We start from the raw sequence: 13892 nt of genomic DNA, 5'->3' as shown, positions 1-13892 counted from the left end.
GAATTTCCATGGACATCAGCTCATGCTGTCACAACAGATAACTCTAAGTAAAAGTGCACCAACAAGGAGGGCAGAGAATAAATCAAAGTAGGCAGTAGTGGCTGGAACTACAGCAGCTGAGACAGATAAGGAGGAGGAGGGATGCTGGCAGAACAGGGCCAGGCTGTGAATGAGGTGAGGGAGGGACAGGTGGATGGGAAGCAGAGGCCAGCACGACAGCAGTGATGAACGGAAAGCAGAATAAAAAATGGAAGAGGAATTCAACTGAATCTGTTATTCATGTAACATGTATTTCACAAACTGACTGTGACAGCCATCACGGTGACAGATTTTCTCCTAAGCATTCAGAGTTTGTACCTTCCTCTCTTTTTTTCCTTAACCATTTTAAAAATCAGCCTCTTAATGGAATACACTTACATCTGTTTACACAGGATACAGAATACTGCTTTTGCAAATGATATAATTTCTTGTCAAACAAAATCCTCAAATGAGCTGGGAAGGTTTGTAAGTTAATTCTTTTGCAAATAAAGATATTTAATGTGAGCTTTCAAAGACAAATATGTATTGCTCTGGTTATTAGCGATTCAGAACAATCACAGCAGGAAACCGTCCCATAGAAATGACCCAGCTAAATAGAATACAACCAAGTTCCTTATGCAAATTCAGAATTGTGCCCTCCAAGTCAACGTTTCTGTCTGATAAACCTCCCCACAGTGGAATGATAGTAACTTTGAGCTTATTTCCTTCAGGAGGAATGGCATCTGACTCCAGCAAGTCACAGGGGAGAAGGTGGGCAGAGAGCACGTGACCCCTCGGGTAGGAGAGGGAGATGTACAGGGTGACCTTCAGTAGCAGAGCTTGGCTCCCCACGTCCCTAATGCAGATAATGGCACTTACCTTACTTCAAAGATTAATGAGACTAATGTTTTAAGAAATCGTGGCTGCTAAGTACTAATTATTATTATTCTAAGCCATCCTCAGAATAAACCTTTTGATATAAGCAAGCTGGAGGAGGCAGAGAGCTCAGAGAACAAAGAGGCAGATGTGAGCGCCTTTCTTAGAGGCGAGAAGGATCTAGTCAAAGGCGCTGCGCGGCTCTTAAAATTTTAAACTTTTTCTCTGACCAAAGATCATGTCGAAAGGATTGGGATTTCTTTGTTGTTACTTATATCTAAACCGCAGAAAAAGAGCCTGCTAAAGAAGTAGGCCCTTCAAGCTCAGGGTTTCAAACCCTTCCAGCTTTGCCAGTGTGAACTTACTCATGAAATTTCTTGCTGGCTCTGTGCAATCAAACTTTCTTTGCCAGTGATTTCATCTGGTGGCTCAGCCTTGTCTTCTCAGGCTACTACCATGGTGGTGGCGCTTTCTCCTGACAACATCTGTGTTCCCAAGTGTCACCAAAAATGGATGCTGAGAAGCTGTGCATACGCCCTTGACCTAAGCCCTCACTTCCTCTCATGTAATTCTTACAAGGACCATCTGCTCTAACAGAATACACTTCAGATGACCTTGCTCTCATTAACTCAAAATCCAGTTGTGCCGGTTCACTTCCCTTCCCCTCCCAGCGGAGAACAGATTATAATTACAAGCCCAGTCCGACTAATTATGGACTTCAGATGCTTGTTAAAATGTTCCTTCATTTCAGCCTCTGGGTCTCCACTGGCTGGCAAAACTGCATCAACTAAACCGACCAACCATGCAGCATGGCTGGAACAATGAAATGCTGTGTGAGAAATACCTCATTTTACATAATCTAGGGAAACTACATCAACCTGCAATCATCCAAGTGTGCCTATAATTCATGTGCAATAAATACACAATTATAACTCTATCACGGCTATCTCTTCATCTATCTTTCTACAGTTTTGCAAAGGGCCAGCCTACCATTTTCTTCCAGATAGGTCAGTAGGATAGAGCTCGATTCCGTCCCCTCTATGGCATAATCCAGTGGGATATTTCCATTAACATCCTGGAGAAGGACATTGGCTCCAGCCTGTGAGTGAAAAAGAATGAATATAACATTATATATATTGTTAACATAGAAAGCAGATCAAAACTCTCACTTCTCTCTTAGTTGGGAAAGAGGCAGCAAAGTTTGTATTAGAACGCAACCCTGCAGAATCAAGTCAGAAACTGAAATAACTTTTTAAGACAAATACATTAAATACTTTGTGAGAAACTCCAGTGGTCTAAAAACGTTCAACTGACCTTTGCAAAATCGTAGCCCCAACTACTTCTTCGCATCCCTCTCGCTAAACCCAGAATATCCATCCAAGCTTCTGAACCACACAGCCTCTGTGTGGGCTGCCCCTACAGCAGCCTGTCTCCTTCCAAACACAACAGGAGCTCTCCATGCCTTCAAAGAGTCTAAAGGGAAGGCAGATGCTCCCATGAACCTTGGTGGATTGCCCCAAATTGTCCTATAACATCTCTAAGCCCCTTGTTCTCCAGAGAAACTCATCTAAGAGCTGATCTCACATTGTGATGTTTTAATAAAAGCTGGAGCTAATGGCTTCTGGTTGGTTTTTCTATATCCAGAAACTGTTTTTGAACAAAGAGCGTAATCTGTAGATGTGAATGAATGCAGTATGGCTGGTATACACCTGTTAGGTCCAAAGGTCCAAAGCATGCATGTTTCCCTATTGCCCATCTCGGCTTAGATCCAGTGATAGATGTGCTTTCCCTCTTCAAGACTTGATTATGTAAATCACCATTGTTCACATTCTTAATAAACTCCATGAATTTATCAGGCCTGGTTTGCATCTTTTCTCCAAGGACATGGCTTGAACATGCGCCCATTGTGCAAGTCTTCCTACATACTTCCCAAAGACAAGTCATTAAACTCAGGCCAGATATGTGAAAGCTTTCCTCTGTTCCACTCACTGAAAGGGATTTTGTGTTCCACTATTAATGCAGCTCACACAATATCCAAATTCAGAATGTTACATAAAAGGTACATCACATTCATAATTTTATATATTAAAATGTGGGGTTCTTCCTTCTGTTATTCTGTATGTACACATATCAACAAACGGCTTTCCTGTACCCTAGCAAGTATCCATAGGTTTCCAAAGGACTGCTCTAAATGGATTGTAAAAACAAAACAATAAATTCAGTCAAACTGGTAAAATACTGTTTTAAAATTTGCCTTGTGGATAAGCTGTGTTGCTTACCTCACTTTACTCCCATTACACTTTCTCTAACCATACAAAGATACTCCTTTATTTAAACATAGAAAGTTATATACTCGAGATTTTCATTTACCCAAGTAAACTATATAATTTTAAGGTCCTAAAGATTTCAAGTTATCTTCTTGGTACCTTGAATTTTGTTTTAATTATTCAGAGTGTGGAAAGAAATTACTTGAAGCAATATTCTTAAGTAGACTTTGCTAATGATTCCTTCCCTTTCATCTCAATCAGGAGAGAACAAGGTTTTGAGTACATACCCAAGTATCAATTGTTAAAGAATCAATTATGAGACAGATCTCCAGGGTGTCATTACCAATCCAATACTAATAAGGTGGAGATAAGTTATTTTTTTCCCAGTGAACACATTTTTCTGATAGAGTCTTATCTATGCCAAACATCTGGGCACATGGTGACAATGAGTATAATTAGGAGTCACGTATTCTCAATCATGATACAAATAATCAGGAGAGCAACCTGATGCCAGGGGAGGTGGGCACTTGGAAAGAAGTAATGAGGCTCTTCCAGAGAAAGCCTAAAACTGAAGCATGGTGCTGAATACTTTAGCTGAGCTCATTCTCTGAATTTTCAGCCCAGGAATCCCTCCCTGGTCTGTGGTGCTGAATTTCCAGGGAGGGTTCCCGATGTGGAAGTCAGCCTTTCTCTCGGGCTGGTACCGTCCCTAATCACAGACCACATCTCATTCCTCTGTATGTTCCCACTTCCTGCTACAGTGTCCGGCCGGTATTAGGTCTGAAACAGATTGAAAAATGTGGAGCCAAAAAAAAAATGGACTTAATTATTAAAAATTGAGGCAAATAATCATAATTTTCATAATTCTTTTTAACCAACTTTTCTGACCTTTATTTTCAAGGTCACTTCCCCTGAAAGTGACAAAATTGAAATTTTCCCTTGAAAATTACTAAATCACTAGAGGCATACTGTGCTTCCTGCCTTCAGTCCCCAGATGGATGACATTTGTGGCCATGTCTCCCCATCTCTTCTCCCCGTACCCCCTCTCTCTCTGTCCTCTCTCCTTCCTTCCGTCTTTCTTTAGCTGCTGGACGTGGGCGAGAACGCACCGCCCACAGTGGAGCTGGTGCTGGTCGCCCGCCGCCCTGCCTGTCTGGTCTTGGTAGATGCCCCTAGACAGGCTGAGCCACACGTGGTAAGAACATCGCTGCCGAGAGGCTGTATTTCTTGAGTTAGAATTCTGAAAATGTACATCTATTTTTTTAAAAAACAACCATTGATTAGATTTGCGGCTGGTTATTCTTCGTCTGACTCGGTCTGACTAACTCAAGTATTGATGTGCAATTTTAGCTGTTAACGGATCCCCCTGCGACTAAGGAGCTGCTGACTTCGGACTCCTTCTCGGAATGCCGGGGACCCGTCTTCACACCGTCAGGAAGGCCTGAGTTCCAGCACCCCGAAAGGGAAGTGGCCCACAGGCCACTATTAGCAGCATTTATGAGGTAGTGTGTTAGTACTTATTTTTTTAATAATTTGAACCACTCAGGAATAAAAAGTGAATTTTCTTAGTTTTGCAAAATGAGAGCTAACAAATAATCCAATAATCTAATAAAATTCACCCTCAACATTATCTATCATTAACATGGGAATTTGAAAAACTATGTATTCTGAAACATAATTTTTTTCTCCTCTAAGACACGATATTCTTATTATCTCTTTTTTAAGTGCTCCTTTTACATTTCAAATCCCATTCCACTGGGGTAAGAGTCCACCATATGATTTTTCATATAAGAGCCAAAGGAAAACGCTCCTGACTGGCGCACACATTAATTATACGGTTTTCTTGGGCGCACGGCTCAGTACTTTCAGTACAGAATGAGGATGATGACAGTGAACATAGCGTTAATTTTCTTGAGTGTTGGTGTGTGCACTTAACTGTGCATTGCTTTGTTTCAGGGGTGAGAAGAAGGGCTTTAGACTAGATTGTCAAATGTAGGACAAACCACACCCAAGCCTGCACTTGCTATATGGGAACACTGGCTTTAATGATCACAACACATTTTCTAAATCTTAACACTTTAAAATAACAGAAGGCTATACTTTATAAACACATATGGATTAGGAGCTAGGTGTGTAAAAGGTTTTTGAAAATAAGACTAGATGGACGACACACATACATTCTCATGATTCAAAACAATTAATTCAACTTTGGTGCCATGATTCCCTAAGCCTTACGGGTGTGCGTGTGTGTGTATGTGTGTTTGTGTGAGAAATATCTTCCTAGTTTTACATTCCTACATCTAATCACCAGATATCAAGTTTCTTACACTGACAGTAGCTACTGTGCATTGTCTCACTGAAAGAAGAAATTCCATAATAAGAAAACCTTGCATTATTTGGAACAACTCAATAACATTATCCTGGTACAATACAGACCATGGGGCTGGTCCTTCAGTTTGGCATCAGGGAAATCAATCAATCCCATCATGAACTGGATTTCACTGGGAAAATGCAAGCAAGCGATGCTACCCATGCAAAATCAAGCTCCTCACATACTTTCTGCAGTTGAGGACTGGGAGCCCAGAGGGCACTTCCTCTCTCTTCATTCAAACTGGAAGGCCACCCCTCCTCCAGCTGGTCCTAAATGGTGTTCCTGGAGTATTGGAAATGGACTCAAATTCATCAGTCCCCCCAAACAGGAGCCCTACTCACTGCACATCAGATGGCCTATGAACGAATGAGTACACAGTTCCTGTAAATACATATTTTATTGCTTTGTCTCATGTCATAGTTTAATGTCAATGAATATACTTATCAGTGTTATAGGTTGATTGTATCCCCCCAAAGAGAAATGCTTAAGTCCTAATAAGTCTAGTACATGTGTATGTGACCTTGTTTGGAAACGGGATTACTGCAGATGACATTAGCTCAGCTTCCATGAGGTCATGCTACAGTAACCAATCTGACCAGTATCCTTACAAGAAGAGGGACATTTGGGGACACACGACACAGAGCAAGGACACCCTGTGAGGATGGAGGCAAAGACTGGGGGACACTGCCGTAAGCCAGGAGCACCCAGGGCCACCAGTAGCCTGCAGAGACAGGAGGGATCCTCTGAGAGCCTCTGGAGGGAGCAGAGCCCAGCCCCCACTGCCATCTTGGCCTTCTGGCCTCCAGAACTGAGTGAGAACACATTTCTGTTGCTCTAAGCCACCCAGCTTATAATTCTTTGCATGGAAGCCCCAGGAACCTAGTACTCTACCCTTCACCCCAATCCACCAGTTCATTCTCACCCTCATTCTCTCTCTTACTCATTTTTTGCTTAAATCTCTTAAATGGGAGTTGCTGAAGGAGTGATCAAGGTGGAACTCAGCATTCATCCATTCTAGTAATAACTGGTTCAGAGGAGACTCATCGAGGCACCCTGGAACTGTGCTCCTGGACTGTCAGCAAGCTGAGAGTTTGGGTGACTCTTTGGCGAGAACAGACTAGTTACAGAGTCCTGCAATACCACGGCACAAATCATTCCGTTTGAATATAAACATGCTGGCATCTAAGATGATAAGAAAGACACAGAAAATTTCTGTGAGAGGATGGCTGTGCTTTTGAATGTTAGACGGTGCCTCTCTTTTTTCTAGAAGACAATTTTGTATTCGTGTGCAAGCAGGATGAAGTGAAGGTTATTCCACATGAATGTAGAGCACACATGCAAGCCATCATCTTAGGTCAGCGAGCATCCTGTTAGCATTTGCAAGCTTTTAAGGATACTTGGGATTGTTCTGTGACACCAGAGATCACCCCACCTCCTCCCCAAGACTCCCTAGGACTCAGGCCATCTGGAGCCCAGTCCTTCCCCACCTCACCACTTCCAGCAGCCTCCAGCTCACTCTCCTCCCCCGTGGAAGCCCCTGCAGCTGCCCCTCACCCACACCCAGCTCCCACTGACTCCTTACCTGCTGGTCCAACTGCCTGGGATAAGCCCCTTGGGCATCCTGAAATGGCTGTTCCTTTAGTTAAGCCTTGTTCCTAGAACTGCTTACCTAAAAAGTCCCCAAACCCCAAACTTCAGCACTTCATGTTCCCTTTCTCCTGATTTTTTCACAGTGAAGATCATGACCCAATGTCTTACACACACATTTACTTATTGGCACTATACCGCACTACAGTTTAAACTGCATGAGAGAAAATGCTTCAGGATTGCTCTATCTCTAGAATCTAATGCAGTGTCTCCTGTGCTATGTATGTGTGTGTAGGAAATAACTGTAAGTGAATAAATGAATGAATTATCAATACTGTGAAATGACACATATTTACATATATATTTTATCACTGACAATTTGAAATGTTAGAAATTTGTTTTAAGTTTTTATAAAACTTTCATTATGAACACTAAATTTGAATTTCATATCATTTTTACATGTCACAAAATATTGCACTTCTTTTGATATTTTCAATCATTTTAAAATATAAAATTTTAGCATACAGTCTATAAAAACACAGCCAGTGGGCTAGATTTGGTCATGGAACATAGTTTGCTGACTCTTAGAATAAAATAAAATGTAGACGGTCAAATACAAACGAATACAAACTCTGGAAGTCTTATTTGATATTTGAGCTCCATTATTTGAATTTCTTTTTTTCCCCAGTTTTATAGAAACATAATTGACATACAGTACTATGTAAGTTTAGGGCATACAATGTGATGATCTGATACATATATTGCAAAATTAAAACTTTTTTTAAATTAGGAGTTTTAATTCTAGGAAAAGCTATTTCTTAACATGTTTATGGCCATTTGCATTCCTTGTCTAAATTTTTTCAACTGCTTTAGCTATTTAAAAATTGCATTGTTTGTTAATATTGCAAAGTACATGTAACTTATAGCTGTCTTTGGAGGAGAGAGCAAAGATTCTAAAAACCAATCTATTTGGATTGTTAAGTGCTAAGCGTGATAAACCATAAATGGTTAATACAACTTAGCTTGGTTTTCATTGTTTTCCTCAAATATAATCATCAACTACGTTACATAAATTATCTTATTTAAATTTGCTTGAAAAATATATTGGGAAATATTTTATACTGTATCCATACCTTGTAAACTTTTGGGGTACATTAGCTTATTCAAATCTCTGAGAAGCCCTACACTGAAGACACCAGTTAAAGATTGTCCCCAAGTTTTCCAAATTCATTTGACCAAAAATACCCTGTGTTTGGAAAATGCAATACTATTCACTGTTGAACTATTCATATTAATTAAGCAATAAAAGTTGATATTCTATAAGAAATGACATTCAAAAGAAAGAAACATGTATTAGAGAACAATAAAAAGTCTAAATGGAATTTCTTATATAGATGAAGCCTATAAAAAGTTAATTATGGGAGGGGCGGAGCCAACATGGCGGCGTGAGTAGGACAGTGGGAATCTCCTCCCAAAAACATATATACTTTTGAAAATACAACAAACACAACTAGCCCTAAAAGAGAGACCAGAAGACGCAGGACAGTGGCCAGACTGCAGCTACACCAGCGAGAACCCAGCGACTGGTGAAAGGGGTGAGATACAAGCCCCGGCCCGGCGGGACCCGAGCGCACCTCCCCCCAGCTCCCGGCGGGAGGAGAGCAGGCACAGCGGGAGGGAGACGGAGCCCAGGACTGCCGAACACCCAGCCCCAGCCATCCGGGCCAGAGCGCAGACACAGTATATGCCCAGGGGGCCCTGGATACTGGGAGAACAGGGGGTAAGACCTCAGAGCGGGTGCTGAAGCTGATGCCCCTGTGACAAAGAAAAGCGGGGGCTTTTTGAAAGTCTTAAAGGGACAGGGACTTAACAGCTTGACGGAAACAACCCAGGTCACAGTACAGCAGCTGGAAATTACACGGAAAACCGGGTGCACTAACCCACTGGGGAACAGCTCTGAGACCCCTCACGGAGGCAAACAGTCAAGCAGCCCCCCCATCCATCACCCCACCGGGCGCTGCGAAAGCAGAGAAGCAGCCTGAGACAAACTCCGCCCACAGAAAGGGAAATTTCTCCCTTCCGGGCAGGCAAGACACAAAGACCCAGTCTACACGCAATTACCCAACACAAGCCACTAGGGGTCGCAGTTGCCCCAGTAAAGAAAGGCCAGTAGCAAGTGAAAATTTTGGCCCTCCCAGCTGACAGTCAATAGCACCTGTCAACATGAAAAGGCAAAAAAATATGATCCAGACAAGACTAACCCAGACAGCTTCGGCATCTGCTACATCTTCCCCTGAGAAGGAATCTGGGGAGATAGATTTAGCCAGTCTACCTGAAAAAGAATTCAAAACAAAAGTCATAACCATGCTGATGGACTTGCAGAGAAATATGCAAGAACTAAGGAAGGAGAATTCAGAAATAAAACAAGCTCTGGAAGGACTTCAAAACAGAATGGACGAGATGCAAGAGACCATTAATGGACTAGAAAACAGAGAACAGGAACGCAGAGAAGCTGATGCAGAGAGAGATAAAAGGATCTCCAGGAATGAAAGAATTTTAAGAGAGCTGAGTGATCAATATAAAAGAAATAATATAAGAATCATAGGCATTCCAGAAGAAGTAGAGAGAGAAAAGGGGATAGAAAATGTCTTTGAAGAAATAATTGCTGAAAATTTCCCCAAACTAGGGGAAGAAATGGCCTCTCAGACCACAGAGGTACACAGAACTCCCATGACAAGGGATCCAAGGAGGGCAACACCAAGACACGTAATAATTAAAATGGCAAAGATCAAAGACAAGGACAAAGTATTACAAGCAGCCAGAGAGAAAAAAAATGTTACCTACAAAGGAAAACCCATCAGGCTATCATCAGACTTCTCAACAGAAACCCTACAGGCCAGAAGAGAATGGCATGATATACTTAATGCAATGAAACAGAAGGGCCTCGAACCAAGACTACTGTATCCAGCACGAATATCATTTAAATATGAAGGAGGGATTAAACAATTCCCAGACAAGCAAAAGTTGAGGGAATTTGCCTCCCACAAACCACCTCTACAGGGCATCCTACAGGGACTGCTCTAGATGGGAGCACTCCTAAAAAGAGCACACAACAAAACACCCAACATATGAAGAAGGGAGGAGGAGGAATAAGAAGGGAGAGAAATAAAGAATCATCAGATTGTGTTTATAATAGCTCAACAAGCGAGTTAAGTTAGACAGTAAGACAGTAAAGAAGCTAACCCTAAACCTTTGGTAACCACAAACTTAAAGCCTGCAATGGCAATAAATTCATACCTTTCAATAATCACCCTAAATGTAAATGGACTGAATGCACCAATCAAAAGACACAGAGTAATAGAATGGATAAAAAAGCAAGATCCATCCATATGCTGCTTACAAGAGACTCACCTCAAACCCAAAGACGCGCACAGACTTAAAGTCAAGGGATGGAAAAAGATATTTCAAGCAAACAACAGAGAGAAGAAAGCAGGTGTTGCAATTCTGGTATCAGACAAAACAGACTTCAAAATAAAGAAAGTAACAAAAGACAAAGAAGGACATTACATAATGATAAAGGGCTCAGTCCATCAAGAGGATATAACCATTATAAATATATATGGACCCAATACAGGAGCACCAACATACCTGAAACAAATATTAACAGAACTAAAGGAGGAAATAGAATGCAATGCATTCATCCTAGGAGACTTCAACACACCACTCACTCCAAAGGACAGATCCACCAGACAGAAAATAAGTAAGGACACAGAGGCACTGAAAAACACACTAGAACAGATGGACCTAATAGACATCTACAGAACTCTACATCCAAAAGCAACAGGATACTCGTTCTTCTCAAGTGCACATGGAACATTCTCCAGAATAGACCACATACTAGGACACAAAAAGAGCCTCAGTAAATTCCAAAAGATTGAAATCCTACCAACCAACTTTTCAGACCACAAAGGCATTAAACTAGAAATAAACTGTTCAAAGAAAGCAAAAAGGCTCACAAACACATGGAGGCTAAACAACACGCTCCTAAATAATCAATGGATCAATGACCAAATCAAAATGGAGATCCAGCAATATATGGAAACAAATGACAACAACAACACTAAGCCCCAACTTCTGTGGGACGCAGCAAAAGCAGTCTTAAGAGGAAAGTATATAGCACTCCAAGCATATTTAAAAAAGGAAGAACAATCCCAAATGAACGGTCTAATGTCACAACTATCAAAATTGGAAAAAGAAGAACAGATGAGGCCTAAGGTCAGCAGAAGGAGGGACATAATAAAGATCAGAGAAGAAATAAATAAAATTGAGAAGAATAAAACAATAGCAAAAATCAATGAAACCAAGAGCTGGTTCTTCGAGAACATAAACAAAATAGATAAGCCTCTAGCCAGACTTATTAAGAGGAAAAGAGAGTCAACACAAATCAACAGTATCAGAAATGAGAAAGGAAAAATCACAACAGATCCCGCAGAAATACAAAGAATTATTAGAGACTACTATGAAAACCTATATGCTAACAAGCTGGCAAACCTAGGAGAAATGGACAACTTCCTAGAAAAATACAACCTTCCAAGACTGACCCAAAAAGAAACAGAAAATCTAAACAGACCAATTACCAGCAACGAAATTGAAGCGGTAATCAAAAAACTACCAAAGAACAAAACCCCCGGGCCAGATGGATTTACCTCGGAATTTTATCAGACATACAGGGAAGACATAATACCCATTCTCCTTAAAGTTTTCCAAGAAATAGAAGAGGAGGGGATACTCCCAAACTCATTCTATGAAGCTAACATCACCCTAATACCAAAACCAGGCAAAGACACCACCAAAAAAGAAAACTATAGACCAATATCCCTGATGAACGTAGACGCAAAAATACTCAACAAAATTTTAGCAAACCGAATTCAAAAATACATCAAAACCATCGTACACCATGACCAAGTGGGATTCATCCCAGGGATGCAAGGATGGCACAACATTCGAAAGTCCATCAACATCATCCACCACATCAACAAAAAGAAAGACAAAAACCACATGGTCATCTCCATAGATGCTGAAAAAGCATTTGACAAAGTTCAACATCCATTCATGTTAAAAACTCTCAGCAAAATGGGAATAGAGGGCAAGTACCTCAACATAATAAAGGCCATCTATGAAAAACCCACAGCCAACATTATATTGAACAGCGAGAAGCTGAAAGCATTTCCGCTGAGATCGGAACTAGACAGGCATGCCCACTCTCTCCACTGTTATTTAACATTGTACTAGAGGTCCTAGCCACGGCAATCAGACAAAACAAAAAAATACAAGGAATCCAGATTGGCAAAGAAGAAGTCAAACTGTCACTATTTGCAGATGACATGATACTGTACATAAAAAACCCTAAAGACTCCACCCCAAAACTACTAGAACTGATATCGGAATACAGCAAAGTTGCAGGATACAAAATCAACACACAGAAATCTGTGGCTTTCCTATATACCAACAATGAACCAACAGAAATAGAAATCAGGAAAACAACTCCATTCACAACTGCATCAAAAAAAATAAAATACCTAGGAATAAACCTAACCAAAGAAGTGAAAGACTTATATTCTGAAAACTACAAGTCACTCTTAAAAGAAATTAAAGGGGACACTAACAGATGGAAACGCATCCCATGCTCATGGCTAGGAAGAATTAATATCGTCAAAATGGCCATCCTGCCCAAAGCAATATACAGATTTGATGCAATCCCTATGAAACTACCAGCAACATTCTTCAATGAACTGGATCAAATAATTCAAAAATTCATATGGAACCACCAAAGACCCCGAATAGCCAAAGCAATCCTGAGAAAGAAGAATAAAGTAGGGGGGATCTCACTCCCCAACTTCAAGCTCTATTATAAAGCCATAGTAATCAAGACAATTTGGTACTGGCACAAGAACAGAGCCACAGACCAATGGAACAGACTAGAGAATCCAGACATTAACTCAGACATATATGGTCAATTAATATTTGATAAAGGAGCCATGGACATACAATGGCGAAATGACAGTCTCTTCAACAGATGGTGCTGGCAAAACTGGACAGCTACATGTAGGAGAATGAAACTGGACCATCGTCTAACCCCATATACAAAAGTAAACTCAAAATGGATCAAAGACCTGAATGTAAGTCATGAAACCATTAAACTCTTGGAAGAAAACATAGGCACAAACCTCTTAGACATAAACATGAGTGACCTCTTCTTGAACATATCTCCCCGGGCAAGGAAAACAACAGCAAAAATGAACAAGTGGGACTATATTAAGCTGAAAAGCTTCTGTACAGCAAAAGACACCATCAATAGAACAAAAAGAAACCCTACAGTATGGGAGAATATCTTTGAAAATGACACATCCGATAAAGGCTTGACGTCCAGAATATATAAAGAGCTCACACGCCTCAACAAACAAAAAACAAATAACCCAATTAAAAAATGGGCAAAGGAACTGAACAGACGGTTCTCCAAAAAAGAAATACAGATGGCCAACAGACACATGAAAAGATGCTCCACATCGCTAATTATCAGAGAAATGCAAATTAAAACTACAATGAGGTATCACCTCACACCAGTAAGGATGGCTGCCATCCAAAAGACAAACAACAACAAATGTTGGCGAGGCTGTGGAGAAAGGGGAACCCTCCTACACTGCTGGTGGGAATGTAAACTTGTTCAACCATTGTGGAAAGCAGTATGGAGGTACATCAAAATGCTCAAAACA

At 40.9% G+C, this 13892-nt stretch overlaps 1 protein-coding gene across 6 annotated transcripts in view; it reads right to left on the bottom strand.

Moving 5' to 3' along the window:
* MYO16 (myosin XVI) overlaps nt 1-13892 on the bottom strand; it is a 570453-nt gene that overhangs the window by 368516 nt on the left and 188045 nt on the right. For all 6 annotated transcript variants that reach the window (XM_036893691.2, XM_057494602.1, XM_057494601.1 and 3 more), the window contains exon 5: nt 1885-1993. In XM_036893691.2, the coding sequence (XP_036749586.2) occupies nt 1885-1993 (109 nt within the window). The remainder of the gene's footprint in view (nt 1-1884; nt 1994-13892) is intronic.

The sequence above is a fragment of the Manis pentadactyla genome, chromosome 17 (assembly GCF_030020395.1).
Source record: "Manis pentadactyla isolate mManPen7 chromosome 17, mManPen7.hap1, whole genome shotgun sequence".
Lineage (NCBI taxonomy): Eukaryota > Metazoa > Chordata > Mammalia > Pholidota > Manidae > Manis > Manis pentadactyla.
This window is presented reverse-complemented; position numbering and strand designations above follow the sequence as displayed.